The sequence below is a fragment of the Siniperca chuatsi genome, linkage group LG1, assembly GCF_020085105.1.
Source record: "Siniperca chuatsi isolate FFG_IHB_CAS linkage group LG1, ASM2008510v1, whole genome shotgun sequence".
NCBI lineage: Eukaryota > Metazoa > Chordata > Actinopteri > Centrarchiformes > Sinipercidae > Siniperca > Siniperca chuatsi.
Window position 1 is genome coordinate 29935306 of NC_058042.1, and position 27833 is coordinate 29963138.

A 27833-nucleotide genomic window follows, 5' to 3' on the forward strand; every position below is an offset into this window, starting at 1 on the left:
TAAGGCTTCAAAAGTTACCTTGATTTTTTCTTTTATACATTTTTGCACATTTAACAGTAAAGCCACTGCAAGAGTTGCATTTAAACTGATACTCTGAGTGAACAGAGTCATTATTTCTGAATGCCATAAGGATTTATTTGTTTTACTTTCAGTCTCTTCTAATCATACATTGCCTAAATGGTGCTGACTGTGAATTAAACCCTTAAAATCTTAATGAGGCTATTACAGTAGTTATCTGCAGTAGACTGGCACCAGAAAACTGATTAGCTACTAGATACATGGAGAAATCATACAAAACATTTAATAGTATTAATTGTTCATTTATTTGTTTTCACAAGTTCTGCATATACAAAACTGCAGTATACCACTGGGTTACAAAGCCTCCAAACTGAACTGCTACAGCAGAGAGCTGCAGATGAGTTGTTTTATGCTGTGTAGGGCATTGTGCAGGCAAATGAAGTAAATGAAGCCCAATATTACATTTAATTTCAATTATTCACAGCACAGCTTTTAGAGGTTAATTATTTGCATAATGTTTGACGCTTTGAAAGCTGATGAGGCAGAAATGTAGAGGCACTTATTTTGGTGATTTAAATGGGCCAAGAAGTCAATTAGTTTGTTGCCCAACCCTATTTGTTTTAATTTGTAAAGAATTAGTTCTGTAACCACTGTTTGTTGAATGTAAAAACAAACCTCCCAGGAATGAGTGCAACACACGCAGAGACACACACCTACATATGTGGTAGCATGACGAGAACCAATGTTTTGACTTAAACGCTATGATCCTTTTAATTTATACTTAGTGAGTTCTCGTATAATTTATGTAGAATGTATGCAAAAAAAGTAAAGTGAAACAAATATAGTGAGATTTACATAATACCTTTCTGCTGTCTTAAATGCATGCGTGTATGTTAAACTGACCCATGCAAAAGAAAATGACACTTTGAAGCTGATCTCTTCAAAAGCAGGGAGAGTAAAGTCATGTCAATTAGATCAAAAGCTTCTAATCACTCACCCATATACAGAAGCACCCACAGATGTGGCAACAGGGCATTAACTATGAGTTGAGGATGAGATCTTAGCCAGTGTGATTGACTGGTGCTGGTTGCCTAATTGCAAGATGTCACGATTAAAACTGTGTGTGTGTGTGTGTGACAGTTTGAGAACAGTTGATTGATGTGTGAAGACGAACAGATTACAGGTCTTGTTATTATTCTTCCCTTCTGTTCACATCCCTTCCAACACACACATCACATACACACATACACCTCGCCAAACAGTGCAGTGAAATATGAAAATATGAAATATGAAACATATGCCCAGCTGTAGCAGTAAAAGACATTTTAGTCTATCCTGGAGCAATTTGGAGATTCTTAACATGGCTAAAAACAACAAAGTAAACCAATATGGTGTAGAATTGATTCAAATGCTGATGTCAAACGTATATGATCTATGAAGTTTTGTGCGGTGGAGAATGGCATTTAGCGTAAATTGTTTTTTTCTGATGGGAACAGTAAGATTAAGGGTTCATTTCAAATGAAAACACAGGTGGAAGACAGTAAAATATGATGCTATGAATACCTCCTAAAGCTTATCAAATTATGAACAAAATAGATGTTTTACTGTTGAGTAAGGTTCAACTTTTTTGAACTGAATAATAAACTGCAATAGTGTGTTACATCTCATACAGAAGAACAAGCTGTATGAGGCACAGATCACATGACACCTATCCTGATGAATTAATTTATCTTCAAGAAGAAATGTCTGAATTTAAATATTTTTATAAGCAAAAACATGATATTTTGTTGCCCTCTATGAGGTAAGGCCTACGTAAGCTCATGTAACCACTCGATTATGTGCATATTATGCTTTTAAGCCCAGAGGGAACATTTGTAATAGTTATGACAATGCCAAATTAGCATGAAATTAGCTATTTTGCAGGTGGCCATTTCATTGTTTTCCTTTGCAAAAACAGAAATAAAAAAACCCAGCCCCACAATTAACTTTAAGTGCTCAAGGAATCAAAATGCTCATGCGTTTCAAATGTACACTATAAAATTCTTTTTGTTCTTCCATGTAAATTGGCATCTTGGCCCTGTATGCTTGGTGAGACTCGCTTACAGTTTCTACTTGCGATGAAAAACACTCCGAATATTTCTGTTTGTCGGTTTCTGTGATACAGTACTAACAGCATGCAGGCTGATCTGACAGTGTACATTTCTTTGTATGAAAGACTATAAAGAAAGAGACTGAATATCAAAACGTTGATGTGTTTATGTAGCACATTGCAGTATATTTATATGTATGCGTATAGGACCAGAGGTGTGTAAGTGAGTCACTTATGAACTAAATTATTATATCAGCCATCATAGAATTGACCGTTAAAACCCCTTGGCTCTACTTGCTGGCCTATGAAAACTCGCTTCACTCAACTGTGCAGCTTGTTGTCTCCCCCCATCATTGCAGTCTCTTGTGTAATCGCAGAAAAACAGAAGAACAGGGAAGGATAGAAGGAGACTTAGGGGGAGAGAAAACAGAGAAAAGTAATTAAAACAGAGTGCTAGAGAAAGAGGAGTGTGTTGGCCTGTGACCGGTAGATGCAGCTGCATTGAACTGAAGACCACGACGGGATTAACAGGGGTCTAATGCGCCAAGGATGCTGGGAAATGGCTTGGTCTTGTGTGTGCATCCATGGCCATGCATTTCATGTGCCTTTGGGTGAACAGTATTTTTTTATTTATTCAAGTATGTGTGGATGTGAGCTCTTGTTTGTGCATTTAAGGAAAGAGGAACAGAAAAGGTACAGAGAATGCGGCAAGATGAAAGGAAAGGATTGAGCTTTTTCATTAGCTGAAGAAGAGAATGAGGAGTGATACAGGTAAACTGCAGTGGACCAGATTTCTACTAACAAGGCTGAAACTCATTCTGTCTGAGCGTATGTGTTTACTTTGTCTTGCTCCACACTCTGTTCCAACAGGATTTAAAAGATCCACTTCACCAGGCAAGGCAAGTTTATTTGTATAGCATATTTCAACAAGGAAATTCAACGTGATCAAGACAAAATGTAAAAGCAACATAAGGCAATATAAAAATACATTTAAATAATTAAGAGTTAATAATAATAGAAAATAAAAATAAGATAAAACAGGAGAGTAAAAGTTACAGTGCAGTATAAGTATTAATCAGAGGCCTCAAATTTGATTTCATAAAAGGCAGCATTAAACAGAAAGTCTTCAGCCTTCATTTAAAAAGAACTTGAGAGTTGCAGCAGACTTGCAGTTTTCTGGGAGTTTATTCCATGGATAAGAGGATGCAGTCTCCATGGCACTGCACTCTGTACTCACACACTTGGACAGTAAGAACACTTATGCACGAATGCTGTTTGTTGACTTCAGCTCTGCATTCAACACTGTCATCCCTTCTAAGTCAATCACCAAACTTGGAAAGCTGGGCATTAACACCTCCCTTTGCAATTGGATTATGGACTTCCTGACAAACAGACCTCAGCTTGTTAGGTCAGGCCACAACTGCTCCACCACCATCACACTCAACACTGGCGTACCACAGGGCTATGTGCTGAGCCCCTTCCTCTACTCTCTCTTCACACTCGACTGCAGGCCTGTGCATAGGTCTAACACCATCATCAAGTTTGCAGACGATACTACGGTGATTGGTCTCATCATTAATAACGATGAGACTGCCTACAGGGAGGAGGTCCAGCACCTGGCCACATGGTGCTCAGACAATAACGTGCTCCTTAACACCTCCAAGACAAAGGAGCACATCGTGGACTTCAGGAAGGACAGAGGAGGCACACATGACCCCATCCACATTAACGGGATGGCTGTTGAGTGTGTTCCCGAGCTTCAAGTTCCTGGGGACCCATATTTCGGAGTACCTGTCCTGGACCACCAACACCTCCTGCCTGTACAAGAAGGCTCACCAGCGCCTCTTCTTCCTGAGGACACTAAAGAAGACCCAACTGTTCTCAGCTACCAAACCACTTCCACACCACTTAGGTAGATCCCCTTTTGGAACTAACTCCACCGTGGAGCCGGTAGCAATGTTAGGCTAAACCATGGTTTTGCTGTGATAAAGAGTTGATGTTGAATAAAATATATAAATTCCTATTTAGAGAAGCTAATTGCCCTAGCATTATGTTAGCGTCTTGCAGTCGTTTTTAATAATCAGATCACATACTTTGCTTCACTATTGCCAATAAGATCAGGTTAATTTAATCACTTAATATCTGTTATTTGACCTGTTTTGTTTGTTTATTTTCTTTATCCCATACCTTATTAATCCTTAATTTATTCAGTTAGTAACCATTTAGCTATAAATAAATGTCCTTATTTAATAAGTAAGAAGTTGTTTGTGTGTTTTCTTTGAAGCAGAAGACAAGGTCAATCTTTCAAAAAGAATTCAATCCTTCTTAAGAGACTGACCAATTTATTGATCAAATTTTAATTAATTTGGTTTTCTTTCCCGGTTACCGCGTGGTGCCCCCTAATGAGAGTATTGATGGTCCAGTATATAACATTTAGGAGGAGCTATTGGCAGAAATGGAATATAATATTTATAAGTGTGTTTTCATTAGTGTATAATCGCCTGAAAATAAGAATCATTATGTTGTCGTTACCTTAGAATAAGACGTTTTTATCTACAGAAGGAGCGGGTCTCCTTCCATGGAGGCCACCATGTTGCACTGCCATGTTTCTACAGTATCCCAGAACGGACAGACCAATCACTGGCTCTAGATAGGGACTTTATCGGTTTTCACGAGTTTCGCGGCCACCATTGTTTTTCCTATACGCTTGGACTGGGAGGGTGAGGTGAGTGGTATTCAAATGATTGCAAACTGCAATTTCACCGCAAGATGCCACTAAATCCTACATACTGGACCTTTAAAGTAAGTATTTGATTAAAGTAGTTGATTCTCCTACAATTCCTCCATCCATCACCCATTCTACTGGTTTTTGGGCAAGGCAGTTTATTTGCTCTGCTTTGCTCCTGCTTGGTCTCTCTCTACCCTCACACACTCCATCTCTGAAAAATCTTTCTTCCCGTTTCTCCTTACCTCTTCCCCTTCCTTTCTCCTATTCCCCCTCTCTGTGATAAGACCGACTACTGTTCGGCTTGTGCCTCAACCTGCTGAATTTCAAATAGGCCCCTTCGACAAAAACCCAGAGCCACAGTCTCCCCTCTCTGCTCTCCCAGAATATTAACTAGTCCTGCAGCAATGCCAACAATCCTGCACCCCCAAGCCCACCAAAGCTTTGCAGATCCGTTTGTTGCATTAAGGAAATGAACAGAGGGGTGATGTGTGGGTCTTCACCCTTTGCTCACCAGGTAAATACCTTGGCTTTTACTTAACAGAGGCACACATAACCTTCCTATTGGTTGACATATTGGACTTAGTTCATATATGGGATGCACACAACATGTCTATTATGGACCATATTGTAGGTCCTTAGTTAATGGCCAATAGTGAGTGAGACCAGGTGACTGTAAATCTAAACAGACACCCTAAAAAATAAAGAAATGCTGTGTTACTTTAGGCTAGAAACAGATCATTTTATCAATGTTTCATGTCAAAGTTTAGGTAACACCTATTTGAAAACAGTCTAAATTTTCCCTTAGACATCAGGTCACGGTCCACACATAGACCAACTTAACACCCATTCAGTATTCAGCGGACTCAAACCCAGGACCTTCTTGCTGTGAGGAGACAGTGCTAACTACTATGCTGCCCCTTCAATTTCAATTCACAAAAAAACTAAAAAAACTAAAGTGCAACTGGGCCTTTAAATAAAATTAAATAATGCAGCAAAAGGCTTGTTTGGGCAACTAAAACTATTTTTACAGCACAATTATAGAACATGTTAATATGACAACAAACAGAAAATGATAAAGAGAAGACAAGATATATTCAAGCAGGTTCCAACCCAGGTCAGTACTTTAGAAAACATTTTTTCTCTTTTTTGTTCAGTGCAGGTAAAACCAAGTTTAATATTAATACTGTGTCACTTTGTGTTCAGCTAGCTTCTCCTCAGTCTCTGCTACAAGCAGACCATATCAGTCCCTTGACTGACAGAGCCAGCATTGATAGGCAACTGGTACAGTAAAATTTCATGTTGTAGCACTGCTACTCACTAGAATGTGGGAAATAGTTCTTCAAATAAGTTGACCCATTCTGAATGGACCCACAGTCCAAAAGTGGACCCACCAGTAGGGAACCACTTGTTGTCACTAGATCAGTGACAACCATCCCTGACAGTTCACCACATGACAGTTTTTAGAGTCTACATATGTAGTTCAACACACCTAAAAATGGACACTCATTTGAATTTTTTCTGTTCTTGCGCTGCAAAGATGATAAACTGGAGAATACAGAAACATTTGCAAATACATATTTTATATCCAGTGCTAAAATTAGTAGTTGGTTTATCGAGTGAGTAGTTGATCAAAAGAAATTCAGAAGTAAATGTTTTGATAATCTATTAACCGTTTACTCATTAGGTTATGTAATTTCAAATATTCGCTGGTTCCTGAAATCGCCAAATTTTTTGCTTTCCTCCATTTATTTAACAAATGATCTTTCAGGGATTTTGACTGTTGGTCCAATAAAATAGGCTATATTAAACATCACTAGGGGCTGTGGTTACTTGTTAAGGGAATTTGCATAATCAAAGTTATGTGTTGCATTTGTCCTTAAAGACTACAAATTAATCAATATGAAAGTAATTGTTGCAGCCATATTTCTGCAATATTATAAACTTTACATATGAGCCCTGCAATGTTTATACCGCACTGTGATATGTTATTACAAAAGAGGGCAATATGAGGAGCAGTCATAAGAACTATGACTTGATTTGTACAAAATGATATTTAGCACACAGTGATCATACTTCCTACTGCACAGGTACAGAGGACTAGGTAGTAGGTAGGCAGTAGAGGCAGGAGAGCTGGGACAGGAAAACAAGAAGCAAACAAGTCAAAAAAAGTTTATTACCTTGCTGATCCAGGTCTCAAACTTAGGCCCTTCAGTTGTCAGGAACAAATCTGGAGTAGACAGACAGAAGGGAAGGTCACTAAGTGAGACATCGGCTCATCTGGCAATCATAATCAAACATAGAGCAGGGACTACTGATCTATTACGAAGAAAATGCTGTAGATTAGTGGGAATGACAGCAATGAAAATGTACACTGCGCTCTAGCTGTGAATCTTTGTACCTTTACGGACTTGATGAGTTAACATCATGTATAATGTACTGGGCTACTTGTAAATGTTAGGACTGTTCAAACACTATCATGTTCACGCTCATACAGCTTACTGGTAAAAAATAATAAAAATATTTCAAAGCTTGGTTAGTGATACACACGATGGTCTTGGATATGTTCTGACCATTCTCATTAACTTCAGCACTGACAGTGACTGTTCAATATACAATAAAGCTGGGATTCCGAAAGCGATAAAGATGAATTGGCTTCTTAAAGCAGCAGCAGAAAAACAGGCAAAGAGAAGGAAAAAGGATAGTGGGGGGGATCTCTCACTAAAAGCAACAGGATTTCACTCAGCTTTCTGGAGGCTTCACCCCCTGGTAATGCCTGTAGCTCGCTCTATTGGAATCCTATAACCTGGGCTTGTACTCATATTCCTTGCTCTTGAAGCTTAGGCTGCATGCAGCACTTCTAATGCGGTTTGTATGTGCCTCGTTTACTTTCATCGCTGCATTCTCTGGACTGCGGTTCTGCCCCAGCAATTGGACATGAAATAAATATTGATCTGCCTTAGGACCTTGCTATACTCCATGTGTTGCCGTGCTCTGCATGGGAAAATATTTAAATTTATATATATATATATATATATATATATATATAAAAACATTTCACTGAATTACACTCTCTTTCATTGGCTACATGTCAAGCACTGTATTGACTGAAAAGCATTTTTCTTTGAGCATACCCATCTGAGCCCCCCCCGTACTCTCACGGATGTGCTCTGAAATGTTATCCCAGGATTCCACTGCAGTCATCTCCAGAACAGAGGGAAAAAAAAGAGTGAAAGAGCTTCCTCACGGAGAGCTCTACTCTCCAGGAACATCCTGCCACCTCATGTAAGGGAGATACAGTAAGTTATCATTTTTAAATCTAGGTTTTAGTAAACATACTCTTCATGCTTCCCACTTGCTCTCCAAAATCTCTGCATTTGTGCTTCCCACTATGGTAGGTCCTCCTGACAAACAGCCTTTTATGGATTTTGCTATAGCGAAACTGCCCACCCACTCAATACCTTTCCATCACTTTATTTTGAGTTTCAACTTACAGTAAAACAAATACTGTTTTGACTTAGTTTCTTTGATACAGACTATTAGCAGATACAGATAACATTTTATATAAATGTGTGGTTTAATTACCAGCTACTAAGAGAATTATAAAAGATTATATATAAATTATATTTCCCAGAAATGTAATTTTAGGCTCTCGGCCTTTGTGTTTGCTCATAAGAAAAGATGGTGGTTATTTATGTAAACCCAACTACAGCTATCTGCAATTTGTGTAAAAGAAGGTTGTAACACCCCCAACCCTCTCCCACCCACCACACACTCACTTACACGCACACACCAAAATCTCATAATATTTGAGACTAAATGCAAAGCCACATTTAAGTTGCATCAGGTGGTAAAACCTTCAACCTTTAATTTTTAAAACTTTGTGGACTTGCAGGCATGTTGCCCACACAGACTCAAAACATTTTACAAATGCAAATAAGATAACAAATGCATGCAGACATTATGCATATGTGCACACACACACACACACACACACACACACACACACACACTACACTTGTAATTTGCACATTGTGTATGTGCTTGCCCATGTTACTGTGTGTGTTTGTAGTCACACCGGGTGGTGTGTTGATGAGCTTGGTTAATCAGCCAATCAGGCCTCTTAGACACAATCCAGCCGTGATTGGCTGATTAAGTGTGATGGCGGTGTGTCAGTGAGAGAGGCATGGGGTAGACGGAGGAGCAGAAAGATGCACGAAGAGATCTTCATCTTGTAAACACTTAACATTCTCGTTGTGGGGGCACTTCCTCTCTTTGCTCTTCATCTCATTACTTGCTTTTTCTTTTCTTTTTTTTACCCAAGTTCACTACTGCCAAACTCTTTTCTCCACTAATTTCTCTTCTTCTAGTCTGTTACTAAATGCCAGTCCAACTTGAAACTGCCTTGCAGTTCCCTTTGCTGGTTTGATTCTTGCCACTGTCGGGCAGTGCATTGAGGATGTAAACTGATGACTTGAAAGTGGAAAGCGCCCTTGAGCAGGACACTTTCTCCTTGGCCACTGCACCACACATGACCCTGCTTTCTGATCTGTCCTGAGAGGGAATCCACTTTTAGGTGTGTGTCAAGAGAAATATGCACCGACAGAGAAGCCAATTCCCTTTGGTAAACTGAGCAATTAGGTAATTTTAATGTGATCCTTCTGACATTATCCACTTCAGTGTATTGTCCTTCTCTACTCTCCCCTTCCTTACCCACAGTCCCTGCCAGAAAGTATTCTACACAGTCTCATAAAGAGCTGCTAGCTAGCAATATAAACCTAACTGCTGCCACCATCACTCACTTTAACGCAGTTTTACTGTTCCAGGGACTTTTACTGGGCCGCCAAGGGCCTTTTAGGGACTCATTTAAGTTAAAAGAGATATTATAAAGAGGAACAGAACAAAACAGAGCAGAGAGGAATCAAACAGAACATAAACAGAGTGAATCAGGTCCTTTGTGTAATTAAGAAGTTCATTTGTATTGGCCTGTTTTCCCCCAGTTTAATTTTTGCAGCTCAGTTTTTGTTTTAACTTTGTGTGCTCGCCTCAGCAAAGCACACTATCACGCTCATATTTATATCTTAATTATTCTTCCTGGTTCTTCTGAATGTTTTTTTCAGTCATCCAGAAAATCCTCATGCATAAGCATATACAAATATTCAACTATTTTTCTTAATGTGGGCTACTATACAGTACTACTGCATATGTGAAAATGTTGTGTGAAAATGTTGTATAAAGCTTTTTGTGGCTCCAGAGGGAGAGAAGTTTGATAAATTGCCTCAAGTGATGTCACTTGACAGGCATCACTGTAGCAGCTTCATGGACATTTCTAGAGCTTCAGGAAAAAATCTGACTTACTGATCACCTATCACATTTTTTGACCACTACAATTTATTGAGGAGCTCCAACTGGGCGTCAAACCAAGGTCACCTAGTCCCCAAGCAGAGAATCTACTCCTACTTCATCCACACTCATACTCTACCACTGAAACAAAGTGACAAATCGGTCTACATTTTTTCCCATCTTGCAACAAGACAATGTTTGACAATTACAGAACTGCCAGCAGTTCAGGATAACAGTGAAAGGGTCAGGAGTGAAAGTGAAGGGGACACCTACAGGACTTTTGTTGAAGAGGTGATTGTGAGGCCACACCGCTGACATCAAACAGGCACTGTGGCTCTCCCAGTATCAAGACGAGCTACCAGTAATCCTGTTAGACCTGTGTGATTGGAAGTCACCAACACGGCCATCAAAGCCTGCTAATCCCTTCGAGCCAAGGCTCAGTAGAAAAAGACGAGCAGGAACGTTGCTGTAGTGTTGTGAACAGTCAGTAGGGTTTAAAGGGACAGTTCACCCCAAAATCAAAAATCATATTTTTTCTCTTACCTGTTGTGCTATTTATCTGGCTTGTGGTGCTCAAAGCTCCAAAAAATCCATTTGAAAAACTCAACAGCAATGTCTCTTTCCATAAATCATGACCCGGTTACTAAGATAATCCACAGACCTTATTGGGAGCAGTTTCATGTAGGAACTATTTTCTTTCTACCGATAGTTCCTACATGAAACTGCTCTCAAAAAGAAGGATGTTGAATTTTTCAAATGTAATTGTTTTGGCATTTTGAGGACCACAAGCCGAGTGCCATATAGTTCCATTATATTCAAAAAAGGCAGACATCTCTACGGCCGATGTCTCCAAAACTCGGCAACTCACACCCAAACTATCTACATATATAAATAGCACTTTAAAACAAAAGCCTTGTAGTCTTGATTATTCCTTCCAAAATATTCCTTTGATATGATTTCATTTGCATGATTTTAGGACCAGCCTCTTGACAGCAGTTACAATATGTCTACAATAGTAGCCCAACTTTTTATCCTAGCTAGATCTCTCATTTACAGTTAAGCTTTTTGTCTACTGTTCAGATTTTTGGTATCTTGTGATGCCTTTTGTAATTGTGTTTTGTCCCAAAGAATCACGTACAACTTAAAAAGCACATATAATAATGTGTCTGAGCCTGGAAATACTCCACTGCTATATGACTTAATCTCCAAGCTTGTTCTACTTTACGCAGCTATTACATTTGTTCTGGATGCTGTGTCACACATCTATCACCTTTAGGTTACACTACACTAGTACACTACAGACATCAATACCTAAAACGATTCAACGACACCACTGATGTGGCCCTCTGCACTTTGAGTGCATGCACACATTCAAAGCATACACTAATAGAGCTGTCATACTCCACCACTCGGGAAAGATGCATACATAATTGAGGTATATAAATGTGTTTGTGTGTGGGAGGGTGGGGTTGCATAACAGCAACAGGGGATAGAGAACTCTAAGTGGTATGTCATGTCGCCGGATAATAAAAGACATGCTAACTGTAAAGGCTGGAGCAATGGCTACGCTAGGCATCAAAAAACACACGGCAGAGGGAGAGAGAAAGAGAGACAGACACCAGATGCGAAGGCCATCCAGTTTTCAAGGTGCATCTGAATACAAAAAGCAAGCTTACAAAACAAATCACTACAAAGCAAAAGCATGCCAATCCTTTAATTGCAAGACAGGCAATCTATAATCTCACTTGATTATTTCTTCTGCGTTCCTCCGCTCACTCACACACACTCAGATTTTTCTGTTTTGTTAAATTGTCAAATGACACTTGAAAAAGCCCACTGTCACACCCACATGAACGAGTACATGATGAGCAGGCTGCATAAACACACGCACACCCGCCCCCACACTGCATGGCTGATTTCAGCACATTATTTAAATATCTGTGTGTGCATCTGCGTCTGAATGTCTTTGTCATCGGGTTGTGATCCAGCCAATCATCTACATCAGCCAGTCCTTTCACACTAACAGAATAATTGCGTGTGTCTGTTGCTAATAACAGGGTGTTAAAAACAATAACTGCCACAGCTCAAGTATATTAAAACAAACCGCACAACAAGGTAAACTGTAGGACAGACCAGCATGCTGCAGAACTGGGGAGGTACTGTAGGTCTTCTCGCTGTTGCTGTTGGGACAAATATCAGCACGCTGCACAAAGGTTTGATTGGCTCTATGCTGTTTCTATCAGGACACAGATGAGCTTGATATAACCTGGTAAGGGCAGGTGTTTACTGTTTGTTGGCACCAAAACTTGCACGAGGCACTCCTGCGGATTAAAACATCTGCAACCACATGGGAGTTAGTGTGCTGGTGAATGGTTTTTTTTTTAGTTTGAGGCTAAACAACAAAAACAACGTTTCTTTCTCTAGAAGTTATTCTTCACTTAGGCCTACAGTATACATTCTAGAGATCTGCAGCCTGTTGCACCAGCTCAACGTATGTTTACTAACTACTACATCGTAACAGCTTAGCTTCACAGTAAAACATTGTCACAGAAAGTGACGTTTCATCCAGAGCGGCATTCAGGCAATATCAAAGAGAAAGACACTGGCGGAAAGTAAGAGACATAAAACAGACGGTTTTCTCTGTTTGGCTTTGTTTTTTTTTTTTTCAAAAGAATGAACGTAATGTACGCTTTGATATGTGAACATATTGTAGAAACTTCTACCTGCTCGAGGGAGGCGTACATTATAAGTTCAGTCTTGACTCTACGTTGTAACTAACCTGTTTGATGCAACCTGTTATCTAAGTTATAAGGTAACCCGCACTCCACAACACTCGTTGCACTTTTCAGTTGCGCAGGGGTAAATAAACGTTTTTTCGCCTCTTTGTACTGAGGGCTTATAATGTAAAACAAAACATCAGACCTCAATATTTTAGACATTTCCTGCACCCCATTTCAATGCATTGTTGGAAGATCATTTAGATGACACGACAGAGGGGAGAGCATGAAAGAAATAAAGGGGAAATGAAAATTGAAGGGTGCACTCCATCAGACTCGAGTCATTTCAACAAGTCATCTCACCTCATGAGAGTCAATTATATGTTCTCTGTATCCATTCAGGAAGAAAATTAAAATTCCTGGGGAAACATTTTTCTCACACTTTTCCTCATAAAACTTGGTTTTGCTGCAAGCATGTGATGTCTGTTTGGGATCTTCAAACTGGAACCTAAGATGGACTTGCAATAGATCAGTCTCGTAAATATAAACTGGCACTTCCTAATTAAAAAAGTGAAGCAAAGTGAGTTAATCCAAGTTGATACTCAGGTTTAGACTGCTTTTCTGGAGAGGATAGAAGAAGAGAAGCAGAGCGTGGGGAGATGAGCGGCCCTTGAGTTATTCATAGCCTCTCCATCAGATTTGTTAAGGGGATTGGAAGCAATTTAAAGGCCTCCGCTGACTGTTTGACTCGAGCAGCATTATGTCTCTCTATTCCATTATGTTGAGCCGCAGTGTGGGGATAAAGACCAGGCTTCCTATTAGCCTCTGTATAAACAGATAGGGTGATGCTAGGCGGGTGCTAAGTCTCGGCAGAGAAGGAGAACTCTGACATTGAGGAGAATAGATAGCAGCAGGAGGGAGTCTATACTATCTCCTTGCTTTGTCTCACTATCACCTTCCCTCTATCTGTTTCTCTCTGCACACACATATCCCCTTATCTGCCATACTCCATGGTCCAAGACAGTAGCATCATTGCTGTGCATCAAGAGGTGTTATGACTCTGAAGAATTGTGAACTGAGAACAGTCACAGGTCTGTAACTCGAGACAAATGAATGGGCACATTAAAAGGCACAATTCGTGCCCCAAATGTAAACAAAAGGGCGGCCACACCACCAAAATTCGAACCACAGGAGTGGAACCTGCCAGATAGACTAATACTAGGCATTTACATCAGTAAGGTTTGTCAACACAGAGGAAAACCAGGCCTTTTTGGAGCAGAAACCCTTCATTCATGTAGCAGCATTTCAGTTCTCAATAGAAATGCCAAAAAACATGAATGCGCTTTAATTATGACATTCAATTTTTCTGTTAACTTTCAATTCGTTAAATGGGTAATGTTACTAAAACTGGTGTGATTTTTACCTCACTGTAGTGATTAACTAACTGAAAAGGCCTATCCTCCACAGTATACTGTTATTCTCCTCCATATAGAAAAGAGATTATTACAGAACAATAACGCTGCAAACCCAAGTTGGCTAAAAGAGCAGAACAGCGAGGGAGGGAGGAAAAGGAAGAGAGAGAGAGTTGGTGTGTAGAGTTGTAGCTAATTACTCTGTTCACACCAATCCCCTGTTACTCCCATGCCTGCCACTATAGTATAGACACGTGCAAGTACACACACACACACACTACACCATACCAACCCACCCACACGATCTTTTCCATGTGTCCTTTGCCTTCAGCATTGTGGCAACTGCGAGCCTCCTCGATGTTAACTAAAATGAGCAGTCATTTTATTCTGCCAGCCTGTGCTTGCAAGCTTCCAATTAGCAGCTTATTAAAAGCGCTGGTGTGCTTTTATGGAGCTGTCAGGGCTCGGTTAGACCTCTGTACTGACTCACAAAAAAAGTCAGGTCACGGGGTCATCCAAGGCCTATATACTGTATAGATAAAATACAGTATACATACCATATACACTGTATATCCACACTCTTTTTTACAAGATATAATATACATGCTGGATGGTTCTGGAGTGATTGCATGGCAGCATAAGAGTGAAGATGAGATAATGAGATAACTTCTGTTATGAATTGGCGCTATATAAATAAAATTGAATTGAAGATAGTTGCGAGGATGAGGAGATTATTGCTGTCAGCTAGTGGAGAAAGCCAGGGTTATTGATTCCACTGTGCTGGATGGTGCCGGGACTATATATTGGAACTGGATGACTGCATGACTCCTTTCATAACTGAACTCGTCTCTCTTCCTTGCTGCTCTGTTGTCCTTCCCTTCACCTGCTCTCTAGCATTGTGTCATTCAGCCAAGTGATACGGTAAGTGAGCATTTCTGAGGAATCAGTCTCTTGTCTAGATAGACAAATGCAGAATTCTGGTCAATAAACATGATCTCTCCCCCTCTGGGACAATCAGCAACAAGTATGCGTTTATAAACTTCTTTTTCTTTTTTTTTTTAAACTGTTGTTGTACTTCTGTGCCGTTCTGTGTAATTTGCAATAACACAGCGGTGAGCTGAACTGCTCCCCTGGATTCCACCAAATTTTAAAAATATAATCAGCAATGTCTCAGATATCATACATAATATATACAGTATATAGATGAATAAACTAACAATGTACCCCCCATTTCATTTTGAAAATGCAGAACATGAAGACATTCATTACTTAAATTGAGGATGAAAAAACTGATGAGAGAAACTCAGTGACTCATTACAATATCAGAAGACAACTCGCGTTTCCCTTTTAAACTTCCTCTCTCTCTCCTTCTTTTCCCTGAATCTTTTTTCCCACGTAACCCCCCTTCACACTCCAATATCCAATCCCTGTCCAGTCTAGAGGGGCTATCTGAGGCCAACAACAACAACAACAGTAACAGCAGCAGCATTACAACCCCCTCCTTGTACCTGTAAAAGGCCTCGCAGCAGCACTCGCAGTGGTTCATCCAGGCTGCATTGCAGAGTGGATCTGACAGCCAGCACCGCGACTGCTGCATTAGTGTCTGATATGCTATGTGTGTTTGTGCATGTGTACTGTCACCTCACTCATCTTCACTACGCTCCAAGACATTCAGGTTATGTGCATCTGTGCGTGTGTTGGTGGGGCAACTGAAAGTTACATTTTGGCAAAAAATGTGAGTGCAACAGAATAGAGTATGAGGGCAGAATAGGAAAGAGGGGCAGAGGAACCTACAGAAAGGAGGGAAAAGATGAAGAGAGGTAGAGCGACATCAAGAGATAAAGTGATAGAAAGAAAGAGAGGCAGACAGAGCTGATCCTCTCTTTTCCTCATGTCTCTAATGCCCCTGAGCAGGTTATTTGTTAGCCTGTTACTCAGCAAACAAGCTGTGACTCCTATCCCCCCGTTGGCTGTCAAAGGGATACACATACACACAGATACAAATGCACAAACACGCACACACGTGCAGACACACAGTTGTGTGCTCTATCCCCTGGGGGGTTGCTGGGGAGATGGGCTCAAGGAAGGCTGCCATGCCGACCGATCTCATTGCTCTGTTTAGGGGGGTTAGAGGACAAATGTCCACTATGTGTGTTGTTAGTGTCTGAGTTGTTGTGTGTGTGTGTGTGTGTGTGATGGAGTTTGAATGAGGCTGACAGTAATGAGGCAGAATGAAAAGGATGAAAGCGCAAAGAGTGTGCGCCTGCACTTGCTTGTTTTTGTGTTTGTGTGTCTTGTGTATATTTGTCCATAGTCGTGCTATAAAGCCATCCTGCAGCCTATCAGTCAAGCCCTCTGTGTTCGTCTGCTTGCATCAATTTGTTCCCTCTGTCTTTAACCCTCGGACTGATCCATGCCTCAACTGGACAGAGGGAGGGCCCTTGGCATTCTGAAATGTCACAGCCGTCACCAGTGAAACAGATACTTTGCCTCCAATAGATAATGGGAGGGTTGCCTCACTCTCAACGGGGAGGGAGCAGAGAGACGCAAGGCGATAAGGTTAGTCTGAAAATATGCAGACCATCAAGTCCAATCTATTGATGTATGGTGCTTCTTTCAATGCTCAGAAAAGGAAAATTACATACAGAATGTACAAAGCAATATGGACCGGACACACAGTCACATAATTAGCTCAACATCTTCGGTTCACCCAAACAAGCAAAGCCAAATAGGCCCCCAGCAGGAAAAATAACCCACATTGCCGACATCTGCTGTGGGTCTCTTGTACTTGCAGGGTAGACCGCCTTGTGCAGACCTCTACATAAAACTGTTTCAAGAAGAGACTTAAAATATGATACTGATTCGGTGAAGCTGAGATCCTCAGGAAGGTCATCCCAACGCTGCGGAGCACTGGCAGCAAAAAGCCTGCTAACCTTTAGCCTTTCACAATGATACGGGAATAGCTTGGTAGTGTCTGCCTGAAGACCTCAGGCTACAAAGACCACAGGCTCAGATTCTAATTCTAAAACAAAGCCAACCAATGAGAAGATGCTTAAATGGGTGTAGTTCCAATCTAATATGATCTTAGTTATAGTGGCATTCTGAAGAGTCACTCTTTTACCCCAAGTCAGGTAAAAAGGCCATGACAGCAGTGAGGGAAACGCATTTACAATCTTCTCTATTGCTGAAATTTAGTATTGATTTGAATTTTGTAATGTTCCTTCACATGACTCGACAAGCTTTTTAGTATGTTTCTCAAAATTTATAGCGAAATGCACAATGTCAGAGTGTCCCTTTTAGAAGTGTGAGAGGGGACTGTGTGGGGTCGGAGCCAAATCTTCACTGGCCACCTCCATTGATATGTGGCCCTGTCCCTCTGCTAGCAAGGAACCATCGGACTGTGAAACAAGCTTTTCCAAACTCGCCCAAAGCCCACAAAGACGATTTACTATAGTGTCGAAAGAAGGAACAGAAGAAAAACTTAAAAAAAAAAAAATACATTTGTGCTGCTACCTTATCAGCTGAGAGAGAACAGCCAGGGTAAGCTGCGCCGTCACATACACTTCACTTGTTAATGCAGTGAAATATGACATGATATTTTTTTAGTAAAAATGTCTGACAGAGGCTGAGAGGGTTGAAAGATTCTCTTCAAAAGATGCTTTTCTCTTTACAACATTGCTAGCTTAGTAACTTTGTCACAACATTTTCAATAAAGAATGAATGCTGTCTGTCAGTGTGATACCAACCACACAGATTTTTATGAATATACACACTCAATACCACAACCACACACACAAACGTGCACCCGAGTATATTGCTTACACACTGATGTTAGCTCAGACATGCACAGATGCACAACTAATACTCACACAAACACGTACAGAAACATCAATAAACTGTACCTCACACCCCGATGTTAGTTCTGATGTGCATTGTGCACACAGTCACAGAAACACACCGACCACCCTCCCTCACATAACCACCATACACACACGCACATGCGCACACGCACACAAAATGCAGAATCCAGGCCAGGAACAAAGTAAAAAGCTCTGCAGAATAAATCCATCTCTAAGCCAATATGTAGCCCTACTCCACACTGTGTGACTTCCACCCCGATCTATCAAAACGGCTCATTCACAAACATGGCAAAACACACCAGCGCAGAATGGAGCAATGCTATTCCCGGAAGAAATAATCTCCTAAAACCATTACAGGGAACAACGTAGGTTCAGTAGCTATAGGGAGGATTATGGCTGAACCCTCTCATATACACACACACACACACACACACACACTTTCCATCCTATTTTGCTCACTTTCTTTATGCTGCACATGTACGTATGTGTAAATAGAAACTGCTCACGGAACTACTGTAACAAGCATAGGAAAGCTCATTCCACGGACTGGAACGAAGTGTGTGTGTATACAGGACTTGCATCAGTGGAGTGTGCCAACATCAAGAGTGATGCGCATTGTATTAGCACTGAGTACACTGATGATGTCAACTGTATGTGTGTCTATTTGTGTAAACTAATTAAATTTACAGAGGGCACATTACATATTAAGATTGTTGTTAAAAAAACAACAACAACCACACTTGGCCTTGCACCAGAATGTACAGATATAACCCTGAAATACTGCAGACTGGGATGACAGTGCTTATCAAGCCAACCATGTTTGTGCCTTCAGTAAAACCATAAAAATGGCATGCCCTGGTGTTCTGGATGTCTAAGGTTTCAGGGCTTTTCCTGCTTAGAGGAATTTTTGGCATCCCCCAAAAAGGTTGTAGCCAGTGCCAACGGAAAATCACCAGCGCCAAAATGATAAGAATTGAGAATAAAAATAGCAATTCAAATCCTCTCCGAATGTGTTTAATAGTAATTTATCAAACAACTATTGAAAAAGCAGAACATAAACTTAAATACTGATTTCCAGCAGTCAACTCCCCTCTCATCCACAGCCGCTATATTTTACACATGCGGCTGGCGCTGGATAAGCCAGCTAAGCTGCGGCCTGAAGCTAGCGCTAATGGGAGAGAGGACTTACTGTGATTTCTCATAAAATAAAAGCCGGGACTTTAAAAATGTAGCCACCAGGTTACATCGCTGTCTCCGTCTCTGTCCTCTGCTCTCTGTCTGTGTCATGGATGTATAAAGAGCTGCAGATCTGTGTGTCTGTTTGGCCGAGGTTGGGGCTGAGCTACACACACGCAGAGCAGGCGCAGGGGACAGGATGAAGCGTGGCTTCGGCTGCATTCACACAAAATCCGGCAATGTGGCTCCTTCCCGCAGGGTTGTGCTGAGGCGTGGTCGTGTTAATTAGTGCTTTAGAAACGTAACCGCCGTGAAACAATTAGAAAATAACGTTTTATTTCTCTGATGCTTTGTTCTCGCTAACGCTGCTCTCTCTCTGCATTCACTCTCTAGCTCGCTCGACCACCGCTTCTCTCTCTCTCTCCCTGTCTCTCTCTCACAAGTAAAAGTCCTGCATTCAAGTAAAAGTACAAAAGTATTAGCATCAAAATATACTTAATGTACAAAAAGTAAAAGTACTCATTATGCAGAATTGCCCAATTCAGAATAAGTTATATTATAGCACTGGATTGTAATTAGTGATGCATTCACGTGTAAGAGGTGGGTAGTAACAAGTTACATTTACTCTGTTACCTGTGCTTAAGTCAGTTTGAGTATATTGTACTTGTCGAGTAGTTTTAATGCAGTATACTTTTTACTCTTACTTGGGTAGATTTTTAGAGAAAAATCATTACTTTTACTCTGTTACATTTGGATACATTCATCGCGCTACTTTTATTTATTTATTATTTTATGCATTCATGATCTGTTAAGAGGCAGCTGGTCCCAGGTCTGCTGGCGCTCTGTTATCCTACCGCAGCCACGCCTCCACATGACTCTGAAAGCCATATTCCCGCTGTAGCTTTAGCCATTATGCTGCTTTGAACAAATAGTGCTAGCAGCTAATATTTACAGACGAATTAACAGCGCACAGTGTAGCAGGATACGGTCTGAAGTCAGTACATCAGAGAACCGTGCTGACACTGAGCCAAGAGAGCAGTAAGTGTCTGTTGTGTTAATGCTAATACGTTTAATAATATATGCACGCAGTATATCATGTTTCAAAACTACTACTACTCCTGCTTTCTGCTGTAATGTAAATATTCAAGCTAACAGTGTGTGAGAGGTGTGCATTTAACTAGTCATGCTCATTGGTGTAGCCTGATGAGGAGAGACCAAAGAGTAGAGGCCAAATTATGCAGACGAAAAAAAGGCAAACTACTTTTATTTCATGCGGACATGATATAATGTTTCAAGCACAGATGGTCTTCCTCAGGTAAAAGTGAGGACGTGAACACGCCTGTATTTAATAGGCAATTAATGATGAAACATCAAAGCATTATCACCTAATTAGCCTAAATGAGTCATCTGATATGAGACATTTTCAGCCACTTCTCTAATCTTATTGTCTCCATGTGATTGGAGAGACCTGGATGTGATGGGCTCACACCTGATCTGTGGCTGTCTGTGATGGGAACACAGCTATACTGGAATGAACAAAGTTTAAGGACACTGTAACATGTTGAGACTCTTTATATTTACTTTTTGACAGAACAGACATGGTCTATTATGCACATGCACACAATTTGCTGATTTATTTGCCAAATCATAATACAGGAGACAACAAGCTATATATATATATATATGTGTGGCAGATTATCTAATCAGGAGATGATGACTTGTTATTTCATCATAAATAAATACAGGTGTATGTTCACTTCTTTACCTTTACCTGAGGAAGACCATCTGTGGTTAAAATAATTCCAGTCATATCTACATCAAATAAAAGACTTGGGGAAAAAAGTAGTGTGCTGGTGTTTTTTCCTTTCTTTTTTCCTTTCTTTCTTAAGTTACTTGCTACTCAAGTCATTTTTTTTTGTAAATACTTTTGTACTCTAACTCAAGTAGTTATTTTGACAACTACTTTTAGTTCTACTTGAGCACTTGTTTTTGCAAAGTAACAGTACTTTTACTTGAGTACAGTTTTTGGCTACTCTACCCACCTCTGGTAAGTATCACCAATGTTGCAGCTAGTAAAAATGAGGCTAATTTCAACTACTTTATATACTGCTGGGTACCTTAATCCATAATCTGAATATGAATATGCAAAGTAACTAGGAACTAATGTTGTCAAATAAATGTAGTGGAGTAAAAAGTACAATATTGGCTTCCAAAATGTAGTGGAATAGAAACATAAAGTAGCATAAAATGGAAATATAGTACTCAAGTAAAACACAAGTACAATGCCAGAACAAGTGACCCCATACCCATACATTATAGGTGGGCGTGTTAGAGGCTGTGACAAACATGGTCAATCACATTCACTACTTTCATTCCCTTTAAACACAGGGCTTTCCCTGTCACGGCACACTGACAGTTTGGGAATCCTCAGAGGAAACTTATTGTTGTTGGACATGTTGAAGATCCTATGATCGTCATGCTTTCTGTGTGTAATAGTGCACGTTTTTATTTGTCATCAAAACAATCCATACAATAACGATCTGCTGTTAAATACCTTTGAGGTGGCATAAATAAAATGAAAACAGAATTTAAAAAATGTTGCATGTTGGATTTTCTTTTATTTCTGAAATTACCTTTAAAGTTTAATTCCACTTTGCTGATCACTGCCACGTCTACCTACATTGTAAAAATGGTGTAAAAAAACAGTACTTTGGCCAGACTCGTTAAAAAGCCTTTTACCCCGGTTACCCAGAGGTTTGGATGGAGACACGGGGGGAGGAACGGACGGTTCTGAGGGAATTATTAGCGGAGTGAAAGTTTTAATTGATCTGCGATTTTTCATGGAACCGTGTGAACTGTTTTGAATGAGTCCGTCTCTAACACGCCTGTTGATTTACACTGCAGTAAAAACTGTAGAATAATTAATTGTAACAACATGTTTGATGTACGCATACTGTAAGCACGAAGGTTTCTGTGGTTATTTTGCAACAGTCTGGTGCTTGTTGCACAACATTTAACCAGCGGATCTGCCATGCGTAATTGTGGCTCGACAGTGCGCAGCATCACTCCAGTTAGAGATGGAACAGATATCAGCTACCTTCAGATGGCTGTAAAGAGGATTGTGGATTACAGAGCTGCTAAAAATTACTCATTAATCTTTATTTTGCCTCGCTGGCATTGATGCCATAACTGGAATTAAACATTTTTTGGTGATTCACCAGCGCAGTCGAGGAAATAGCCTCATCGCACCCAGGGAAAATACCAGTTCACCGGTGCGACACCGCATTCTGTTACCTGCACGAAAATAGAGCCCTAAGGGTCCACAGCCATGTTAGTGGCTCTGTAAGGCTGTAATTATGCACAGCAGTGCTTTGAGGTAACTGCTAACATCAGCATGCTAACTTGCTCACAATGTTCGCCATCTTAATTTAGTATTTTAGCATGCCAGAATGTTGTAATTATCACTAAACGAAGTACAGCTGAGGCTGATGGGAATGGTATTAGGTACTTAGGTATTGCAAGTACTTGGTCATAAACTGAAGTATTGGGATACATCTTCTGGGAACCATGAATGTCTGTACCAAGTTTGGACCCAATCCATCTAGTATATGATATACTGATATATATTGATTATATATCATAGATGATGAGATATTTTACTGGATATCTGAACATTTGGACCTATTGGTGTTGCTAGAGGAAATGTCAGAGGATCACCAAAGTCAGTAGGATTCATCCTCTGGGGACCACAAATGTCTGTACAAAATGTCATGGCAATCCATCCAATAGTCAATATTTCAGTCTGGACCAGTGGTGGACCGGACAGACAGACTGACATTGTCATCCTTTTTGTTTGTTTGACAAAATCAGAGATTTCTTTTTACAAAAGACCTTGGTGCAGGTTGCTGTAAATTAAACAGTGACTCACATCAATATTTAGAACTGCCCTTTGTACATGTCTATGTAGCTTTCTTCTAGACAATTTATTTTGGGACAGAACATGGGGAGACAGTATAACCTCAAGCTACGGTCACAGTGCTGTGCGGATCAGAGAGGAAATGCTCTGTCTCATTTATTCTTATTATTCATTTATCTGCAAAAACACCTGTGCTTACCAAATAAACACGCCGTCTCTTTTGCCCGTTTGACGCTGCGCCAGCTTTCCTGGAGGCGGAGATGCTACAAACGACACACCTCTAAAGGGCTGTATGGAAGCAAACTAGGGTCATTAATATTTTGAGCTTGTGAAATGATGTTCACAAATAATTTCACAGCCTGCAGTTGAAAAAAAAGTGACTCTGTAAAAAAGTTTTGCAGCTATAGAAATATTTTGTGCATGCGTGAAAACGTTTTGTGCACACAGATATAATTTGCACATTTCAAAACGTTTTGCGGCTGTAGAAATATTTTGTGTACGTGTAATTAAAATATGTGCAGGAATATTTTTTGACTAGCCAATCAGCATGTTTCCCACTGACCATCCAATCAGAGGGGGGTCAAACTGTCCAATCAGGGAGCAAAAGGCTCTAGCGTGTTCTGGTTACTTCGTCCATCTGTAGCAGAGTTGCCAAGTCTGCCTAGAATATGCGACTTTGGGCTTCTTTTTTTTTAAGTCGTTTGAAAAAAAAAAAAAAATCACGTTTTTTTGGGCTTGTTATAAAAAATATGGTTGCTTGTTAGGAAAATCTGACAAGCAACTTCATTTTTGCTCTCAGACTGTGTGAAACCTCACTGTTGAAAATATTCCTGCACTTATTTTAATTACACATTAATTACAAAATATTTCTACAGCTGCAAAACTCAAACACTACAAAGTTACACATTTAGATATATGCATGCAATTTGTTGTCACATGCACACAAAAGGTGCTATACAACTGCAGGCTGTGAAATTATTTGTGAACATCTTTTCACAAGCTCAAAATATTAATGACCCTAATTTGCTTCCATAGGGCTGGCGCATCGCACCAGGCGCTCCCAACATACCTGTGAGCTAACTCCAAATCTCTATTAAATGGGGGAAATTAGAAATTAAGGAGTAGTAGTGAATGCAATTGATGTGTTAATGAAGATGTAGCCAACATGTGGCTGTGGGTGCAGAGTGTTTAAGACTGGGATATGTTCCTCTCTGTTTTGGTAGAGAGGGAATGTGTACACTGAAAAGACAGTTGTTTCGATACTTGAAAATAAACTAAACGAACGAATTATGCTTTGTTTTGGCTTTCTATCCACACTACGCCGGCCTTTTCCTCCACCGGAAACTGAGCTTTTCAAATGCTGGCCCAAGTGGCTAAATTTGTGTGGATGGTGAAACTTAACTTTTCAAAAACACTGGCTCATTAGTGTCAGTTTGTCGGGCTGTCACAAACATGACCAAAGTACTTCCACAAATCAGACAGGCCAACAGTTAATCACCTAAGATTTTCAATGTAACTATGAACTAGGCTTGTACTGTATATGAGAGCTCCCCTTGGAGTATTGGATAAAAGGAATAGAAACATATGCTGTAAAGTCACTGTTTACCCAGAGAGAAAGACAAGAGTAGGGAAGCAATAAAACATCATCTTTATTATTATTATTATTATTATTATTATTATTATTATTATTAGAGAAAGCAATTGCCATCACTATTATTTAAAATTCCTGCTATATCCTTCCTCACTCTGTGATATTACCCAAATACCAAAATGGCTATCAAGAATGTCTCACTGTCATCCAAATGTAAACTTGATCCTTGTACAATCAATTCTTCTTCTTGGCCACTAATGTTAGGTGGCAAATCTGTTCTCCCCCCACCACCGCATTATTAGTCAGACAATCAACAAGCCACTTCGACACAGAGCTAGTTTAATTGGATGCTGCACAGGGCATTACCATGCCCGTTGCCTAGCAATGAATCCTTATGGCAGTATTGCTGTCTTTGTGCATGTTTTTCCCAAAATGGCATCTATAATTACTTTGCAATTACTACCTTTTCCCTCAAACAAGTTCTTATCATGCCCCTGATAGCTTCCTGCCTAGCGGTGCTCTTTCTGAATTGATGATGTGATATGGCCCCTGCAGGTTACTATGACCCTCTACTGGACACAGATCTAATGCAGGTGAATACTCCCAGTGTATACCATTCAAATGATAAAAACATCTCCAGTGGTCATTTAGCTTTGATGATTAAAGGAGCTTTGAGGGCTATTGAAGCACCTGCTCACCTCAGCCATCTATTGTATAAATCTGAACCTCAGGGCTGTCCCGCAAAAGCTGCTTTCCTGCTAATTAGTTGTCACTGTGGTGAGACAGAACCAGAACAGAAAAACTACATCTACAAAGCCAGCTCAGTGCTTAATGATATCTTTGCTTTTGTGGTGCAAAGATAGCAATATACTGTACATACAACTTTTTTCGTGGCAACACTGATTCTCGGTGCTAACTATTAAACCAGCTTGTGGTAACTGGGTCAAAACGTTGAAGAAGTGTTTTACTCTTACAGAGGAAAATCCCAGTGGATCTGTGCGAAGGGCTGTAAGCCATGTTCTCCTAAACTTATTTTATGATATTTTATCCACTCCTTTGTCCTGTCTTTCCTTACACTCTTGACTCCTGACACTGTGTACCATATATATTATTGACTGAAGTACAAAAGTCATACAATGAGCTGGGGAAAAAACAACTTCCTTAAAGAGACCTGAGATCCCTCAATGTGTGAGGACAGAGAAAAGATAACCGGGAAACAAAAGTGCATGAAGCTGTTATGAATGTGTTGCTGTTAGAGACACTGGCTAGAGGAGGACGATAGTAACAAAAGAGATTATGAGCCATACGCAGTACGTTGCCGCTAGGTTGGTTGGCTAGAGAGTCCAATAAGCAGGCTAAATGAGTCCTTGACACCGGCCAGGAAACAATTCCAGACTTTTTTTCCCCGCTGGCAGTACTGATGTAGTGAGGTCAGCCAATTTACTACCATGGGACTGTTTACAGCTATGACACTGAACTGAGATTGGAGTCATGGCATGGCCCTGAAACAGCCCTTATCCTCCTTGGACCAAACTAACAAAATAACTCACTGTATTACTGAACTGGTAGGTGAGAGCAGTGTCCCTTGCTTCTCAACGAGAAATCCTTGCTCAAAATGATGAGAGGAAAGGTGTCCCACTTAAGCCCACCTCCATTTAATGGTATTTCCATCATAAAGATTTTTTGCTAGCCTTAATTTGTTTTGCTATCTTGTGTTTTCATGTGTTACTTCACTTTGTCCTTTGGTTAACTTTGATTAGACAGGGCCCTTCCTCGTACAGTAATTTTAGACACGCTCATCAAGATGGTCTACACTTAGACTTGTAATTCCCCATTAGCCAAAGGACCAAAAAAGATTAGTCTGAATTTTATCATTACACAGAAACTTTGTGCCCCGCCAGTATCTGCCAGATCCCTTATGTGGCCTCTGTGCAATACAATAAGTTTTTGAAACTTTCTCCTTTTCCTGTTTATCCAATTTGCATTTTCAAGTGTTTCACACTTATTCCCCACAGTAACTCAACGCTGCGTGTCTTAATTAAGATTAATTAAGATTAATGTGCATTCATACCCTAATTTTATACTCATTAATATTACACAATTTTGAGGCATATTTAATCGCTATGAGCTACAAAATTATGTGGCTAGAGGTGCCTCAAATAACTTTTGGCAAACTTCGGTCAAAACATTAACAAACACTGGAAGACTAGAAACCCAGAGGGTAAATGATTAATGCAAATACACATGATGAAGAAAGTATCCTGGAAACAGCATTGCTGATGTTGGTTGTGAACAGTTACAAAGTGATATACAGGGCTTTCTTTCAAAGTTAAATATATACTGGGAGGCAAGCTTATTAGTCACCCCTAGCTACATCTAATGCAATATAATACAACAGCCCTGCAATGATTGTACCCGTTCGGTTTTAGATGAGACTGTGGTGTTGACTGAAGTCTATATGGCCATTTCGAAGCTTCAGCTTGCAGTAATGTTGAGTTGCATCGTATTATATTGAGGGGCAATTCCAGTATTATTATACCCACATTTATTTAGGCTGTGGTCAAAACATTAAAAACCTTAATAACTACAGTATAGCTAACACTATCTTAATATCATAAAGACAATATGAATCTTTAAAATCATCAATGGCAGTTGAAAAGCCTCCAACTCAAACTAAACTGGCTAACTAGCAGGACCCAGATTGTCTTTAAAACTCACTCTCTTCCTGCTTAAGCCACACTGTGATGCTCCAGGCGGTAGCGCTTAGAGGAGCAGGTGGTCACAGCAGACAGTGAGCTGAGCCATGCTGAAGACTCACCCACCGTCTTGCTCATCCCCCCCGCCCACCCTTCCTCTGCCCTTTCTCTTTCCTACCATCCTTTTCTTTCAACTCGTTTATCCAACCATTCATCCTCTCCGACTCAGCTTTATTTCGACATCACTTCCTGCCTACTTTCTTCTTCTCTCTCCGTCTCCCTCCATCTGC

General features: G+C 40.2%; 1 protein-coding gene across 1 annotated transcript in view; it reads right to left on the reverse strand.

The window, feature by feature from the left end:
• The window catches only part of itfg1 (integrin alpha FG-GAP repeat containing 1), a 144334-nt gene that overhangs the window by 109347 nt on the left and 7154 nt on the right, over positions 1-27833 (reverse strand). The window contains exon 7 of the mRNA XM_044194728.1: positions 7013-7062. Coding sequence (XP_044050663.1) covers positions 7013-7062 — 50 coding nt within the window. The remainder of the gene's footprint in view (positions 1-7012; positions 7063-27833) is intronic.